General features: G+C 37.5%; 1 protein-coding gene across 4 annotated transcripts in view; it reads right to left on the reverse strand.

Annotated features, from left to right (window-relative positions):
* Positions 1-3,522: 3,522 nt before the first annotated feature.
* ZFC3H1 (zinc finger C3H1-type containing) overlaps positions 3,523-17,301 on the reverse strand; it is a 34,386-nt gene continuing 20,607 nt past the window's right edge. For 2 of the 4 annotated variants that reach the window (XM_015855866.2, XM_015855855.2), the window contains exons 21-35: positions 16,256-16,439; positions 15,644-15,830; positions 14,993-15,184; positions 13,146-13,383; positions 11,886-11,991; positions 11,608-11,806; positions 11,053-11,147; positions 10,035-10,145; positions 9,526-9,630; positions 9,271-9,436; positions 8,463-8,563; positions 7,282-7,383; positions 6,657-6,696; positions 4,498-4,560; positions 3,523-4,372 (exon numbers count right to left, since the gene is read on the reverse strand). In XM_015855866.2, the coding sequence (XP_015711352.1) occupies positions 4,235-4,372; positions 4,498-4,560; positions 6,657-6,696; positions 7,282-7,383; positions 8,463-8,563; positions 9,271-9,436; positions 9,526-9,630; positions 10,035-10,145; positions 11,053-11,147; positions 11,608-11,806; positions 11,886-11,991; positions 13,146-13,383; positions 14,993-15,184; positions 15,644-15,830; positions 16,256-16,439 (2,027 nt within the window). In that variant the 3' untranslated portion in view covers positions 3,523-4,234. Of the gene's footprint in view, positions 4,373-4,466; positions 4,561-6,656; positions 6,697-7,281; positions 7,425-8,462; positions 8,564-9,270; positions 9,437-9,525; positions 9,631-10,034; positions 10,146-11,052; positions 11,148-11,607; positions 11,807-11,885; positions 11,992-13,145; positions 13,384-14,992; positions 15,185-15,643; positions 15,831-16,255; positions 16,440-17,301 lie in introns of those variants that run through there. The other 2 variants (XM_015855874.2, XM_015855879.2) reach the window with 2 other exon arrangements.

Consider the following 17,301-nt stretch of genomic DNA (forward strand, 5'->3'; position numbering starts at 1 on the left):
AAAAGTTGGGCCCTGTTGGCAGCACCTGGGGCACTCAGGGCCTCCAGCACCTCAGTTCCATGCAGCAAGAAGCCAGCAGGCTCTGGATCCAGCTGGCTGTGCTCCCCACAGCACAGGGCCTAGTGAGTGTTTCTGTGCACAGAGGCCTGTGCTGTGAATTCCATAGAGTGGGGCTATCCTCTGCCCTCAGTCCATAATCCAGGCCCATGTGCTCATGCTCCCTCCGGTCTTTCTTTTCTTCTAAATAGAATGGTCTTGACCATAAAACATATGAAGAACATTGTCTGGTCCACATCAATTCACCAAATAACAGAACAAATACTGCTTGGGCTAAAACCATGCTGGGGAGTCTGTTAATAGCGTGCTGGTTGGTCGGTCTGTGCTTGAGGCCATATCCTGCCCCATCTCATTGATCCAACCAATGTTTCTGGAGTTTCTGGCACAAATCTGATGCTCTGGACTGATCAAGTCCAGGTTCAGGGTTAGCCCATCAGTGTCCATGGCAGATCTGGAAGTACTGTATCCCAGACAGATGGGTGGATTTCTGCCTTTTCTTGGAAGTTTTCCAGCCACTCCAGTATCTGATTCCCCTGAGATCCAGCTGATGCAAAATCCAGTTGCCCATCAGTACTTTGCGACTGGGATGGAGCTTCCTGATTCAAAGTTTCTCCAGGCAATTCTCCATGCAGCCACTCACCCCAGTTGTGGCCTAGGACTCCTACCACAGCAGAACCCAAGGCTGAGCAACGCAGGAGCCTCCCTGCTCTCCACCCAGCAACACGTTGGGTAAGAGGAGGCTGCAATGAAACAGATGTTTCCATCGCTCTGTTTCAACAAAAGCTTTTCATGGCTTAAAGGCTCCGGATTGCTCAGTGGAATTGGACAGAGAAAAAAAAAAAAAGAATAAAAAAAAAGAGCAGAAAGATAAACAAATATAATAATCAAGCCTAACCTTTGATCTATGTTGATCTGATAAAGCTCTGGCACAGGGCCTACAGAAACGACTCAACATAGCACTCGAGGATTGTGCTGAATTAAGCGGTACAAACACAGGCTTTGTGTTCATTGGCACTTTATAGACATTGACCCACTCACATGCTGATCTCAGGCAAAAACATTGACTTTTTAGCTTCCAGAGGAATTATACTGGCCGTATTATTATCTCCTCTCATGCAATTATATACCCACTAATGTTATTTATGGTGCAATATCTTTGTGTCTCCCCACTATTCAGCAGACAGTGCCTCAGATCATAATGGGGCTTTACAACCAGGAAGCACACAAAGCAGGACTTTCTATTCTCCAAGACAAAACAACTCTGCTGTTGGGGTACAAGTGCCGCATGCCTGTCCCCATGGACATTCCCACAGGGAATATATCACCACTCTTCCTCTTCTTCCAATAAGAGATTAGTCAAAGCTTGGCTTTTCTTGACTCTCCTGAGATTTGAACTGTGCAGGTCCTGCTGGTGACCTTCCAAGCAATGCAATTCGTATCAAATATCTAACCAACCTGTTCTGGAAGAAAATAGCAGGATAGCAACTTGTTTAGATGAGAAAAAAAACTTCACATCATCACAGAACCATAGGGTTCGGAAGGGACCTCTAGAGATCATTGAGTCCAACCCACTGCTAAAGCAGCTCCTCCCAGTAGGTCACACAGATGTGTTTTGTAGATCTCCAGACACGGAGACTCCGCAACCTCTCTGAACAACCTGTTCCACACCACATCATTGTAACTAAAACTTCTTCATGCAAACTCTTAAGAGCAGCCATTTTGCCATTTCACTCAACGCTGCATGAACTCTTCTCTGTACAAGAGCTGTTTGAACCAAATCATTTTACAACAGCACCACTGCATCTTCTGTGATGTTTTCTTCCAGATCAGACCCTGCTGCCCGCACTGAAAGGCTCACTTCTGTTTAGTCTTCGTTAGCGTTTCACTGAGTGATGTTTACTACCACTCAGTCACTCCTGCCAGTACCCCCAGGTGCAGCACTGCAAAGTTTATGACAGGTTTTTATGCTCCCATTGGCAAACAGTCACACAGATAGATCACTGCCAACGATTTCACAAGGTTAACTTTCAATCACAAGCCACGCTCTGTCTCATTATCTGCTACTCAGGCAGGGCAACAAATTGTAGTAGGCAATAAAAAGAAAGAAAAACAGCAGTTAACAGCTACATCCTCTCTTAGGTCAAATTTAGATCTTGTTTTACTTGGAAACATTAAGCCACCTTGCCAATAGAGATACAACAACACTCCTGTTCTGTTCTTCAGAGCAACAGAAACCCCTGACATGAAATCCAGACATACTCTGGAAAGATGCCTTCTTAGCTCTCCTCTCATTCCTAAGCCCACAGGGAGGACAGTCCCCCACTCTCATGTGAAGAGGCAGGGCACATATGGGCATCTGTTGGCTTCAGATGAGATGTCCGTCCCATCTACTTCTGTGCAATCTGCCTCTGTAACCTGCTACAAATTTCCAATGGATTTAAATGTTGCTGTAAAAACATGAAGTTGCTGCTGCTGCATCTTCATTTGTATTGTTCTCTACTGAAGATACCTTGGAGCACCTCCACATCCACAATCTACTCCCACTGTAAAGCAAGGCACAAAAGGTAACAGGGGAACAGTCCCATGTAAAAGAAAAGCTGAGGTGTCAGAATGTGCATGATAGTGCTGAAATGCTATAACCTTTAATAGCATTATTCAGCAGAACAGGTAAAATGGCATAATGCTACAAACCTGCCTGCAGTTAGATGTTGCTGAAGAAAACTCATAAGGTGTTTGTGCTTGAGTTTGAAAACAATATGGGCAATACGTGTAAGACAACATTTAATAGACAAGAAGGCTTTTTATTAAACACTACATGTTTATAGTCTACTTCTTCATTCTGAGCTGTAGCATTGAAGTGCAGTCTGAAGAAATCAGTACGACTGTACCACAATGAATGGGATTGAACCAGCTTTCTTGATACTGGTTTTGTAGTCTGCAGGAAAAGCTGGCCAGGAACCCAGGTATTTAAAGTTTTACTTCTTTAGTAATTCATTCTTAGGTCTTTTTATATATCTTTGTTATTAATGGTGTGTAATCATCCTCCACTCCCTTGCATGAAAAGCAGTACTTCCCACTTGTCACTCCTTTCATAGAGCTGCTTCGTGAGTAACTTCAGATACAAGTTTTGAAAACTACTAAAATTTTTATGTCAGGAGCCACTTCTCCCTTATTTGTAAATCATTAAAGCTGAAAATGGTAAATACAGAGTGTACTTTGTTACTGATGTGATGTTATTGAAAGGAAAATGGGACAAATACATCTGTGTAACTGAGGTAAAAGTAAGAAAGCTAAAGATATGTAGTTATCTTACATCCACAATACATAACTCAAACACACGTGCTTATATTTTGATCAAAATGTAAGCAACGGAATCCTCTTCATAACATCAATTGAAACTGAAAATGTCCCTAAAAATGACCAATGCAACATGGGTGTGCCAATACAAAACAGATCAACGTCAGCTTTCTTTAAACTGTTAAACTTTATTATAAATTAAATTTTCTTTACAAAAAATTGCACATAATTGACCACTCTTAGGTTCTGATGCACTGGCATTTGCAATAGTTTCTTTAATCTTCAAGTTTAATAGTCTCTGCCATGAGTCCAATGCAGAAAAGGGCAGTAAGCAACCCTCTTAGAGCCTTCAAGTGCAACAAGCATACTTGTGGCCACGGCAGTTACACTTTCCTTAAGAGCGGCTGCTTTTGTTTTAAATCCTGTAATGAAAAAGTCTCAAAAAAAAGGTTTAAAAAAGGAAAAACCCAAAGTGGACTACTTGCTTTTTACTGTAAACACAGCCCAGTAAATTAATCCCAAACACAGATCTCTCAGGCATCAGTGAGAGTGTCAAGTGAATCAGGAACAGCAAAACAAAGAAAAACACGAAAAGAAAAGAAAAACATGGAAAAATAATGTCTGTCATTTTGATTAACTATACTTACGTACATGATGCTATGACAATCTGGCAGAACCCAGAAGCGAGGCCAGACAGGAGTTCATTTTTCCAGAGGAGGGTCATGTTAATTGTTTCCAGCTTCATGGAAAGCAGACCGGAGGTTCGATATGCTCAGCAATACTCATCTGCCTTATGCAGATCTTAGGCATAAGTCAGCCTGAAGAATCATTCAACTGATTTTGGCATTTAACAGAACTTATGGCTGACTGTACCCAGCGTTCAGAGATTCTTGCATTCTGTTCTGCAAGTGTTTAAACTTAAAAGCTCATCTAGGCTGACTCCAACCTCTTGGCACTTGGATACTAGTTTTCTCAGGTTATCAGTTTTACCTCCTCCTGACGCTTCAAACAAGAGTTGCTGCAAGAGATGGGGAAGCAGATATAAGATTTAGCCAAAGCTTGAGCATCACCACATCTAAGGATATGGGATATGCAGAAAATTTATAGGAAACCTCAAACTGAATCATAAGGAGAAAACATTACATCTTTCCATAGTGTTGCACATAGAGGTAACTTATGAAGAGCTCTCTGATATAAATGATGGACCTGTAAAATAAAAACAAATATTAAGTCAGCAGAAAGCTGTGCACTCAAATTCACTGCTTTAAAGCTCAACAGTCAAATGTAATACTTTTTATTTAATCAGAGTTTTTCAAGCACTACATTGCTACCAAATGAAAAGGCAAGTTCACGTCTGACCTTAATTCTGACCCTTGTATGTACACGATTAATCACATGAAGACAACTAGTTTTCTTCACAAGACTCTTGCCTTGTTCATTGCACAGGATGGAACACGCTCAGAGAATAAAGCAGATTACTATGTCCCTTTCACCTTTTAATTCCGTAGGTTTTCTCCTATGACATCTATCATCTACCCATGCTTTAACACAGCCTGGCGTTAGCTTATGTGCCTGCAACTCTAGCAAAACAAAATGGCTTTTTTTTTTTTTTTTGTTCCTTGTTTTTTTTATTATTATTATTTTTTAAAAAAACATTTTACATCTGGAAAGAAGAGAATCAAGAAGGTTTAACGCAAACCTCCTTCAACTACTGCTATTTCAGGTACCGACCCTAATCAGAGTGTAATTGGTGGAGGGGTTTGTTAGCATTTAAAACTTCCATAACCATTTGTATACCCTCACAGCAATCCTATAAATGAACTGCTGAAGGGAATGACAGGTTCTCCACGGACAGTAAATCCAGAATCTGAAGCATAACCCACTCTTCAAACAATATTTTACTTGTTTACAATAAATTACAGTTATCTGTAACTGTCACTGGTTTGTGCAGTTGTCAATGTGCTCACTACATCCCTAACTGGGCATTTCTCCCCTCTTTTCCACTCTCCCATCCCTAAAAATAAAAGCAAATAACTGCGCTTTCTGTGCCTGTTTAAGAGATTTTCCTTCACAGTGCAAGGTTAGTCAGGTAGTTGCAGAAGAAAGCCATATGATTTCTTCTGGGTGTAATCCAACTACAATATTTTACATATGCTTTATTTCTAATTGGTTCATCTTTTTTGAGAGCCCTCTTTGGAATTCATTTGAAGTATTTTGCCAACTGAATAACTAAATAAAGCAGTGACCTTCTAAGTCAGTCTGACTGTATGTACATAGTGCCTGAAAATGTAGTCCTCCTAATACAATGACTGAAGCAGGGATCTGTGACTAATTGCAGATGACACAAAATCAATACAGAGACAGAATTAAGGTTGAGTATGCAACCATGCCTTTGATGTCTCCTTACTGAACTATTTGATCTTACCAACCAAATAACTGCCTACTTGGGAGTATTCTTTTTTAATGATGCTAAAAGACAGTAAAAAAAGAAAAAGACTTCATAACTGAAAGTAACAGGAGCCACACTACCCATTATGTATCAGTTCAAGCTTTGTTTTAAAAGAAAAACTACTGGCAGAAGAGAAGGATGCTGAGAAGCAGGCTCTACAAGAATGACACGTAATGTGAAACCACAGAGAAGCAGCTCAGAAATGCCACAACCAAGTGGTGAGTCACAAGCCCAGGGCCTCCCGGATCCCCTTAATACACAGCATCTTTCCACAAGCAGAACATTTTGAGCGACAGCACCAGTATCAGGAAGATCCATGCTGTTTGAGCTGAAAAATGACTCTGTTGCTGTGCCAAAAAACACTTATTTGTGTACAGAGGGATAAAAACACTCTCCACACAAATACTATATATTAATAAACTCATTTTAGGAGGAAAAAAGCAGATGGCTTTCAGGGAGATCGCTACTTCAGCCCTCTACATTTGCTTGGCAGAACCACCATTCCAACTCCTGTAAACAGTAGTTGTTAACATCTTCCAGCACAAGAAACCCTCCATTGTATTTGAAATACTAGTCATCCTAACCAGGTTAAACTAAAGAAAGTGGAATACAGTCTCCCCAGTTAAGAAAAGATACAAATAGCATACAGAAATACTAAAATATAATCCTTTCTACTCCAATTGCTAAAGGTATTTCTCACGCTTGAAGCAAATGCTTCTGTGTTTATAAACAGAATATTTCAAATATCAAATAATCTTGAGTTTAAGAGGACTGCTGCTTTACATAAAGCAAAGGAACAAAGAAATCTACACAACTTTATAATTATTCATTTTAGTAAAGTGCACTGACTTACTTCTCTTTGTCCCATTAGAAAGCACTCGGCAGCAATGGCTCTGAGAAAAAGAAACAAAAATATTTATTCTTGAATTATTTTAAGCGCCATTATCGGCAAAATACTGATGTGGAATGGATCTACGAATTCCTTGTGAAGAAACTGACTAACTTCCAATGATATTAATCTACAGTGAAAAGATAGGAATAGCCATTTTTTAAAAACAATCTTACATGAGCAAGACATTTCAGTGGTTCCCCATTACGGACAAACACTGAAGAAAAAGATCAGTTCAGCATCACTGGATAATGGAGATTACTGCTATTGTGATATATAAAGGGGAGGGTAGAGAGGAGGAGACAGAAGTCAATAGTTAAATTTAAAAAGGCAACTTGTAAATACATCATTCATCTTTATCTGCGTAATATCCATTCACACAAGCTTCTCCAAGAGTGAAATTCCATTCACTTGTAACTGTAAAGACATGACGGTACCTTGTCTGTTGCAACAAAGTAACTGTTTAAATAAAGTAATGAGACTTCCAGCACAAGCCCAATTTGAAGGATGTTTCAGATTTACCTTTGTGATGTAAATCTTATAAACAAAAGTAATATCTATGAAAACAGATGTATGACTGTAGCATTACATTTTCCAGATGGCCAGGCATGTTGGGATATTATATGTAAACATCTTGGCTTGCAGTTTCAGAATTTGAACATTGCTCTCCTCCCAGTACTGCAGAAGTAGTCTGTAAAAGGCATTCGTGAGAAAGGAACACTGCTCTAATCACTGGAAGCAGAAAAGCAATGCAAAGATAAAAAACACATTATACCAAATATATTATACCTAATCTAAACCAAGAGCTGCAAGTAAGAAGAAAAGGCAAGACAACACACCAAGTACTGACTGCGAATGTTTTCAGAAAAAGATGCACGTTCATACAGTAACTACACACTATAAAATCAGAGAGATAATACGATCTTGGCACAGTACAAGACTCGTTTTTAGCAACTGTACATTTGAAGAGAAATTACTTTTGCAGTCATGCGAATACAAGCTACTGTGCAGTCAGTTCTGCTCACCCATTTCATGGTATCAACTAAGGAAGCTGTAAGCTCCACCTAGACAGAGTTACAACTTGGTATAAAGTGCACCCGTTCACCTTCCGACACCAAAAGGTAGGTGTGTCACATTCCCTCCCTGAGCCCAAACAAACTTTCTTTAACACCTAGCTTTGAAATCTCAGCAGCCCCTACTGATGACAAGCAGTATGTATGCAGGGTCTTTTCAAACTTATTCAACAGAATGGTTGTGAGTTCACGGCAGCTGAATGCACTGATATGAGTTTTCTAACCCTTGAAGAATACATATCGAAATATTGTTCAGTAACAGTCAGCAAGATGTTTCCTTTAATTGCTTTTGTTTCCCTTAAGATCTTTCCAAAATGATTTGGAAATCACTTGCTAAAGTGATTTCTCTTTGCTATAAAGCACCAAGCCTAAAGGTAACATTGTTATATACAGGTATATCCATTTAATCTTGCTCGACATTGAAGCTACACTTACAATAAACACAAGATTTTAATATACCACTAACATCTCTCTATACACTTGAAATTTGGACATTTGGACTCGTGCAAAATTGATAATTTATTAACAGTTCTTCTGTCATTATAAACTCTGTAAAAAACTAGAAAGAAATGCAGTATGAGGAAGAATTATCACTTTTCTAGTAGAAATCAAACCACACACATCTTGTAATCTTGTACAAAAAAGCAGTAATTGTACTAACCAGGTGTTCATCTTGATTACGCGTATTTCTACGTACCTCAGTGCAAGTCCAGGATTAGCAGGCATAGTAGAACAAAACCTTTCCAAAGTTTTGGAATGTTGAGATTTTGGAATACAGCTCAAGTAGAAGAAAACTACCTGTAAAATTAGAATTATAGGTATTAGTCCGCTTTATAGATGTCAAATTTTTGCTAAGAATAATGGAGAAGTAAACGACAAACTTTGTGACCAAAATAATTTAATGCCTGTAAGTCTTATCCCCTCTGTGGTACAGAAATCAATTCATACAGAAGCTAACACAACTAATACTTTAGTCCTTCCAGCTCATATTTAGTAAGCAAAAAAAAAAAAAAAAAAAAAAAAAAAAAGCACTGGGTGATAGCAAAACAGGAGAAAGGATTTAAAGATCCAGAATAAAACTAACTGAAGTGCTCACTTTGATCTTTCCCTTACTATCCTACTTGTCAACCACTGTAACCAAAATTGCCAGCCTAAATACTCTTTCAATCCTCCAGTATTAGAGCTCTACATACCCCTCTCACTTAACCATCTCTTCTCACCTTTGCAGTTTCTTTTTTCATAAGGAAAGAATAGTTCGCCATTAATATCTGTATTCACACAATATTGAAACGTGTCACTTATTTAAGCTTCTCTTATCCTCTATTCAAGAAGTCACTGCTGGATACTTCCTTGCTTGGAGCACTATACTCTCCTCAGATATATTTTTTATTAATTCTTAGCTGGCAGAGCACATACAGCAACAACTCTGTATTTTGACAATTAGAAATACTTGACCAAAGGGTATCTATCCTTCTGATTAAAAATGCCCACATAAATGTTTTTACCTTGTTGTGAAACTCGTAATTGGTCCAATAATCAGCAGCACTAAAAGGAATTGGGTATCGTGTGGGGACTGTAACCAGACATCTGTTCACTAAGTCAGTAAAAACCTTGAATTCCTGAACTTTGTTGCTGGATCCAACAACCTTGTTATTCATAAAAACAAGGTAACTGGAAGAAAAGAAAAAAAAATAGACAGTTCTGGTGGCCTTCACTGAATAGTTTGGAGATTAAACTACTTTCCCCCCCCAGCAACTTACTCCAGCCAGATGTTCTGAACAATTTCCTGCTGCATCACTGCACCAAGAGCTGCTTCATAAGCATCCAGAGCTTCACTAACAGTTGCATGAAGAGACTGGCACAAACTGTTTATATTAGAAGTTTAAAAAAAAGTTATATGTTATTAACACAAAGCACACACTTGTATACTAAAATGTTAGAAACAAAGAGCTTCCCCCATTCTGAGATAAAAATGAAAACTGCTTTTTGGTTCAACTGCACAATGGACTAATTTTATCAGACAGCATATTAAAACAGCTAAATCTCAACTGCTTATGAGGAATAACACAACCTATACAGTTTAAAATGCAACTCTCAAACTATCTTCTATTCTTGTAATGTATCTCATATTAGTTCTTTTAGACAGTAAGAGTGCTCTGACAAATCCTGAAGCAACGCGCCCTCAGTTAATGATTAATGTTCTGCAACTGAAAACTCCATTCACCCAGAGCCACTAGCTGTTTTTCAGAGATATCTTAGAAAGCCTCACCAGTAGATCTGCCAAAGATATGGGATTTGCTGGTTTACAATGTCATCTGTAAGATGCTCTTTATAAAGAGGTGCTGTAAATTCAATCGGCATTGGAAAATTCAAGAGATATCTAAAAGAAAAAAAGAGGTAATAAATGGTAACATCCCTTTACACTGAAGATTCCTGCATGGACATATCATTTAGTGTAGAATCTCAATTCAGGAAATGTATTAAAAAGATGCATCTACTGTTAGAGATTAGCTTAGTGCTGCCCAAAAAGATTTATGTAAGAAAGTATTAGATAAAATTATAGAAATAATTTATATAGAAAGCACTTTATTCCATTATGTGATGATACGATAAATGTTTCTTTCTCTGGCACAACTATCCCATAAAATACATCAAAACCCAGGATGCAATTACCTACCTACCGTCAGCTACACTGCACTGCCAATATTAAATTCAATGCAAACAAACTCAACCAGGAATAAAACCTAACACCCAACTTGGAGATAAAAACATTTCACGGCCTTATCTACATTTAAGCTTCAGCAAATAAGTTATTCCTTTGAAAGCCTTCAAAGGCAGCTAACTTTCTTTTACAGACTTCCTGAAGTTTTCAAGTATGCAAGCTTCCTATAGTTAAGTAGGTGCCCAAATTTCAACAACAATGAAAAGCATGGACCTCTGGACAGAGGCCTTTTGAAAATGCTCTAAATATCAAGTTTAAGGAATGAAGTTTGATGCTTCCAGCTTTGAAAAAAACAACTTAGGCATACAACACATTTGACTGATGCCCATTTTCCCCACATTCAGATATTAAACTTGCTGTTTCGTCTTTCTTCATCTTATGTCTTTGCAATTTAGTTATGAAAGCACAAACAACTTACACAAACCTTAGAAAATATCAAAGCATAATTCACTGAAGGTTACCAAGGTTTGCCAAGCTAAATGCAAAAGAATTCCATACTATCCCGTTTTTCAAGGAAATGTCACTATTACTAAAGCTTGCACAGAAAATAATATCATGAACATACCTTAAGAGATCCATGCACTCATGCTGTTGGTAGGTATCCTCAAAGAAAGCTGCCACAAATTCTTGCAACAGTGGAAGAACACTGCCTGACCTTTCCTGTTTATTGTTGGATTTTTAAATCAGAAAAATTAAATCAGACATTAACCTGAAGCTGACAAGAAAAACTTAAGCACAATAAATAGTAAGTGCTATCTATCTCTGGGCTCTTTTGCCTTCAATCTCGCAATAATGTTTAAGTCAGTCAGCAAGTAGAAGGGAAAAAAGTAAAACTTATTATGGGACTTTACTATTACTGTCTATTACTCTTGCATAAGGATACTAACAATGGATTAGAACAAATAGGTTGAGGTATAAGTTTATCAATGCATACAATTCCTTTGGTTACATAAAATCTTGTCACTAATTTTGGCAGTTCTATATTAAATTTATATAAAGATGAACAAGACATTACAAAACTATCATGAAGGTTAATCAATTTGATTAAGTGTATGAAATGACATACAACCCCCAAAACTTCCATAAAACCAATAGAAACGGTTTTGGGGTGGGGTATTACCTGTGAAATAAGGAATTTACACAACTGATAAAAAATTTCTGCATTCTGAGGATTCTTCTCAAATGCTCCAATCCACACTCCATAGGCACTTTCACTCTGTTCCATCTGCAAATATAAGGTGGCCAAACTCTCCAAGAGCAGACAGTTGTTAGGGCAGAGCTCCAATAAAGATCTACAAAGTTCTGCTGCAGACTCCCACCTAAAATAAAAGGTAAAGGTTTAAGTTTAAGAAAGTAGAGTTGAGCACCCCTAACTGGAAGTGCCTGGAAATATCTTACCTCTCAAGAAGCTTCAACAACGCTATCATGTTCCTATAGAGAGGAAAACATACAGCTATTCTTTTGTCAGCTTCAAGGCTTTCATCAGTACATGTTTTGACAGCATCTTCAAAACAAAAAGAGTAGAATTAAGACCTTAGACCTCAAGTAATATCAAGCGTTACTTAAAGCTTTAACATCCCAGAAATCATCCCCTAATCACAAAAATACAAAAGCATGGGAAGTGAGAGCAGTGCTATCATGAGTTGTTATACCAGGAAGATGACTATTGTTGGGAAAGTTCAGCTTTTTTCATTAACATATCACAATGAAGAACGTTAAAAAAGTCTTTCAGGAGTTTCATCCCTCATTCATTTAAGGACAACAAAACAAACTCAAACGGAATAGCAAACATTCTACCAGTGAACTACTCAAGCTGACAGTGTATCATCACCTACTTAAAACTACACAGCAGTAACCCCAGTATAGTTGCTGAAATCAGTTTTATTGAGGCAAGAACTAATATGGGTATAATTTTTAACATTAAGAAAAAGCAAGTTACTAAATTCCAATACTAAACAGTACTAAACAATGACTACCTCCACTCCTACAGGAGTTGTATCTACAAGGATTATGCTTGAATATTTACTTGCACACTGTATTATCATCTGCAGCAGTTCAATATTAGCTTTACTAACACACCAAGTACTGTCATTCAAGCAATACCAGTATCAAGTCTCCCTTTGGTAGCACCTAAGGCAATGCCATTTTTTCTAGTATCTTCATTAGACATCTTTTAAAAAATTATTACTATTTACGTAAATCCCAAACGAAGACAAACAGAGGCTTTGCTCTGCACCTTCTAAGGAAGCATACTAACCTCCCAGTAAAATAGCTTCCCAACTGATACACCCCACTAGGGATGGGGGGGGACATAGAAAGGTTAATAAGCACAGAAGCCTGACATTTCTAAGTCTACAAGAAGAAGCAATGACATGCTGTCACAAGCTACTGTTCCCTATCTTGGTAGAATATCATAGTTCAGAGAAGAAAAGCTGCAGCTTTTAACTGCAGATGAAAAAGTGCATGTATTAAGTATCTAAACCATGGAGTTTCCTTATTGTTCTGTTCAAACCAAGATGAAATATGCACCGAACTTAATCCCAGTGGTTTAACATATCAGCAATATCACACCACCAAAGAAATTTCAGAAGTTGTATAATATTTTTTCATCTGTAAAAAGTGAGTAATGTATTGAGTAGTTTACCTCCTTAATCTTACCTTCAAACACAGCTAACAGTGTATCAGGATCAGTCTTCACATCTTGAACTGTTTGCCATGGTATTAGAAATGGCTCTTTGTTCATTATCCTTGAGGGACAGACGTTAGCTGGATCATAGAACTTGACTGGGAGAATGCTGAATTCCATTAAATGTATGTAAGACAGCCAAGCCAAGCAACGGTCACTTAAAGTAAGGCGTTCTGATATTATCTTTTCATTTGCTGATTTTAAAGCATTCTGTAAAGGTTAGAAGAAATACAGTGTATGTTTATACCAGAAAATCTTTTAGATATTAGAATTTTTCCTGTTTCCTTTCCTCATTCTTATGTTCCAAATCTTTCCTGTGGTGAACAGGAAATAATTCATGCCCAATCAAGATTAAATTTAGCTTAGCAAATGTATGACTATATTCAAGAAATATACAACTATATAATTTCTGCTGTTCCAGAGAAACCAATGAAGATCTTTGTTTTTTGCAAAGGCAACTAAAAATGATTTTGAAACGCTGCATCTCCCAATGCATTTTCAAGCAGCATTCTGCTTCGCACTAGCATTCCCAATACACCTTTTTAAGCAGTCACGTGCAAAACTAAAACAGCCCAGTTACACTGTGAGATCTCAAAATCATTACAGCAAGCAATGAGACGAGATCTGAACACAGCTGCTCCTGAAATAGAAGTGAATGTCATGGCTAGTGATAGGCCAACCTTTTTTTCTGGAAAAATGTAGTACAAGCAAAGAATGTACTTTCAAAGGAAATAAAAGTACTTAAAAACATAGGCAAAAATCCAAAGTATTTCTTGAAAGAGGTGAAAACTAGAGTTTCAACAACATTTCATTTAGCCACTCTTCAAAATATTTTAGAAAATTTTCTTCCCAGTTTCTGAAGAGAATTATCACCACTCAATTTCAAGTAGTATTTTCACTTACAATTTTTCCTCTTACTTAATGAGGTTAAATAATCTCTCCTCACTGTAGCCTTTTTGAGTGACACATTACAGATGAACATCTACAAAAATGTGCTTTGGTGTAATACTTTGAGCAAAGGTAAAAGAAACCAATCCATGTGCTCTCCTTGTGTTCTCTAGATTTCCATTTCAGCACAACTCAAACCAAACTACCAATAATACTGCCTTCAGAATAGCTGGTGGAGTGAGTCAACGTAGTATTATACTTTTCTATTTAAAACTGAACAGCCTTAAAACAATCAAGAAAAATGTTATAAGATATAGCAGGCAATAAATGCCCCCTGCTGGCAGGAATGAAAACCTCCTAGTTGAAATTACCACAGCTCCAACTTTTAGAACCGATTCTCAACTTTCTCTCCTGGTCTGTGAGCTACACGTCAGCAACAGCAACCTGAATTCTCTCTATAGTAATAATAAAAGCCTGTGATAAAACTTTACAGTTCACAGGATCTCCAGCACCTGAGATAACAGTCCCCAATTTTTGATGCAGGGGTATAAATGCAAAACATGACACTATGATCTTCCAAAAAAAAACCAAAACTAATTGATTTGACCATTTCTGCAGCAACAAGAAACATCTGAATATCTGAGGCAAGACACAATTCACAGGTCCCTAAAGAAGCACCCTACTGCTAACCAAAAATTAGAAACTAAAGCAATTCCATATAAGTACGATGAAGCATAATGCACACTGCAAGCTATCAGCAACCCGATGCAACAGAAAACAAGCAAGAAACATATATGCAAACCTGCAATTATATTGTATTTTAAAAGACAAGTCCCTAGGAGACTTCTTCTAACCAATATAAGATCCAACAGCTCTTCTCAAGTTAATACTAACAGTCACAGGCATTAGAAAGATGAAGGTATAAAGTTACCTGCAGCAGCAGAAGAGCATTCTGGTATCTTCCTGTAAACAAGCTTAAGTGAACTCTGTACAGAAGAGTCTCCAGAAGCTGGAACGATAAGAGATTGGGATTTTCCTCTCCCTCAGTCATTTCCATCAGGAACTGCAGCATCCTCCCACATACGTAGTCTTTTCCATCAAAGGAACTCTCCAAATTCAAGAACTAGAGAAAAATAATTTATATTAAAAAAAATAAAAAAAAATACGTGCAGAGCTTCAAGGTTAAAGTTTAAAACAACATGAACAACATACTTCGAATAACTTATCTTACCACTTTATGAACAATTTTTCACCCTCCCCACAAACCTCAGAGAACACTTAAAATGTTAATGCTCAACTTCCAATGTCCTTCTGAACATTTACATTTAGCAAACTTACGTACAGAAAACCCAGCAAATTAAACATCTTGATTTTAAATGATTGATTTTCCTGAGGAAAGGGTGACTATTTCCACAAAAATTCTGCAAACAGAACTTTGAATTACCTCATTGTGAACAGTGCAGAACTTCCACGAAGCCGCTCTATTGGCTTATTTAAGATGATTTTTTCCTTTTGCACTTCCCTACTTCACATACACATTTTCTACAGTAGGAAATCCATACAAGTGACATTTTTTACTTACTGTCCACCAGATCTGATAGGACGGGGCATATTCCACTGCTGTTTCACACATTTCCTGTATCTCCTCCTTTGTGCCTCTTTTGGAGAAGAGTCTGAGGTAATGACACCAAATCTCAGGATTTTCTTTGTTGTTCTCAAGAGCTCGAGACAAAACATTTAGAGTAGAATCCAAACACTCTGACGATGAGCTGTGAAAATTGAAATTATAACATTTAACTAACAGACCTACTGTAGGTATAGTTTTTCCTTAACGTTATTTTCCCTTAGATTTTCTCCCTTTTTTTTTTTTGTTTGTTTGTTTGTTTTGCTCTTTTTCTTACAATGGTTATCATTTAGAGTGTTCTATTCAGACTAGTAGCATTTCCTTTGTAGACAGGCCATTCCATTTCTATCCTATACATTTCAGGTGTCCCACTCCAATTTTCACCACTGCTGAAATGCACCACCCACCATTTCACTGTGATCACATCCTCTGTTTGGTCCCTGTGAAATCTGCTTTTAAGTAATGAATAATTTGTATCTTCATTGAAGAAAGCTCCTCAGCACCAGAAAAGAAGTTTGATTACAGTTTTATGGGTAAAGTATAAAACTAAAATGTAAAAAGCAGACCTACCCTTCATTCTGGTTCAAGTATTTATATGCAAGTTTAATCCAAAGCTGTACATTGCAGGGGTTTTCTTGGACGCTTGCCTCCAAGTTGGAAATGTCATCAGTCTCACTTGTAAAATATCGGATATCATCTGGAGTCACAACAGTATCAAGAGCTGGAATTCTTTTTTTATGTTCTGCAGGGTGGGCTGCAAATGAAAAAAAACAATCTTCTCAAAACAGAAGTGACTTGTCACTGTACAATTCATACGAGGAGTGACACTTATATATACACTAAGCGTAGCCATAGCCGAGAGCAAAATACAGTTACTTCAGCATCTTTAAACTGTTTAACATGTAGAAAATTGGTTATATGTAACACATGAAGACAGTAAATAAATAGCAATAGAGACTGCTTCTTTGGTGAAAAGGTACCAACTAAGTGTCAGTTTCTTAATGACATCTATGTCAAATAAAGAACTATCTCAAAAAACATTTATACAGGAATACAGAGAATGCCAAGAAATCCCAAAGCTCCCACTTGAATAATTAGTCATATTTCAGGATACTGATGCTCAAAGAAACTTCCAAGTCCCAAATTATGTTTAAAAGCAGTTTTGCTTTTTACCTCCAGATCTCAACACTTATGATTCACGCTGTCCAATTTAAGCTAACACACAGTGCGCTACTTTCTACAGGTCTGGGGAATAAAACCCACCAATATCTTTTGGTGAAGCTGTAACATTTCAGGGATCTCTATGTTCCTTTTCATGAAAAGACAGGTAGGAATCCCATCTAAGCTTCCAGTTACACCTTATACTATAGTTTGTTGACAGGTTTTTTTGTGTGTGTTTTGTTGTTTATGTTTGTGACTTTTTTGGGTTTTTGTTTTTGTTTTTGTTTTTTAATCCCATACATTAAGGTCTACTTTTTGAGAAAAGTTACATGAAGGAACTTAAGAATATATGCACACAGAGAAAAGGAAGAAGCCAAAACATAGATTTTAAGAATCACTTTAAATACGGGGTGTTGGGAAGCGATTGCTATGTTTTTCTCCCAAGTATTCTTTTT

The sequence above is a fragment of the Coturnix japonica genome, chromosome 1 (genome assembly GCF_001577835.2).
Source record: "Coturnix japonica isolate 7356 chromosome 1, Coturnix japonica 2.1, whole genome shotgun sequence".
Classification (NCBI taxonomy): Eukaryota; Metazoa; Chordata; class Aves; order Galliformes; family Phasianidae; genus Coturnix; species Coturnix japonica.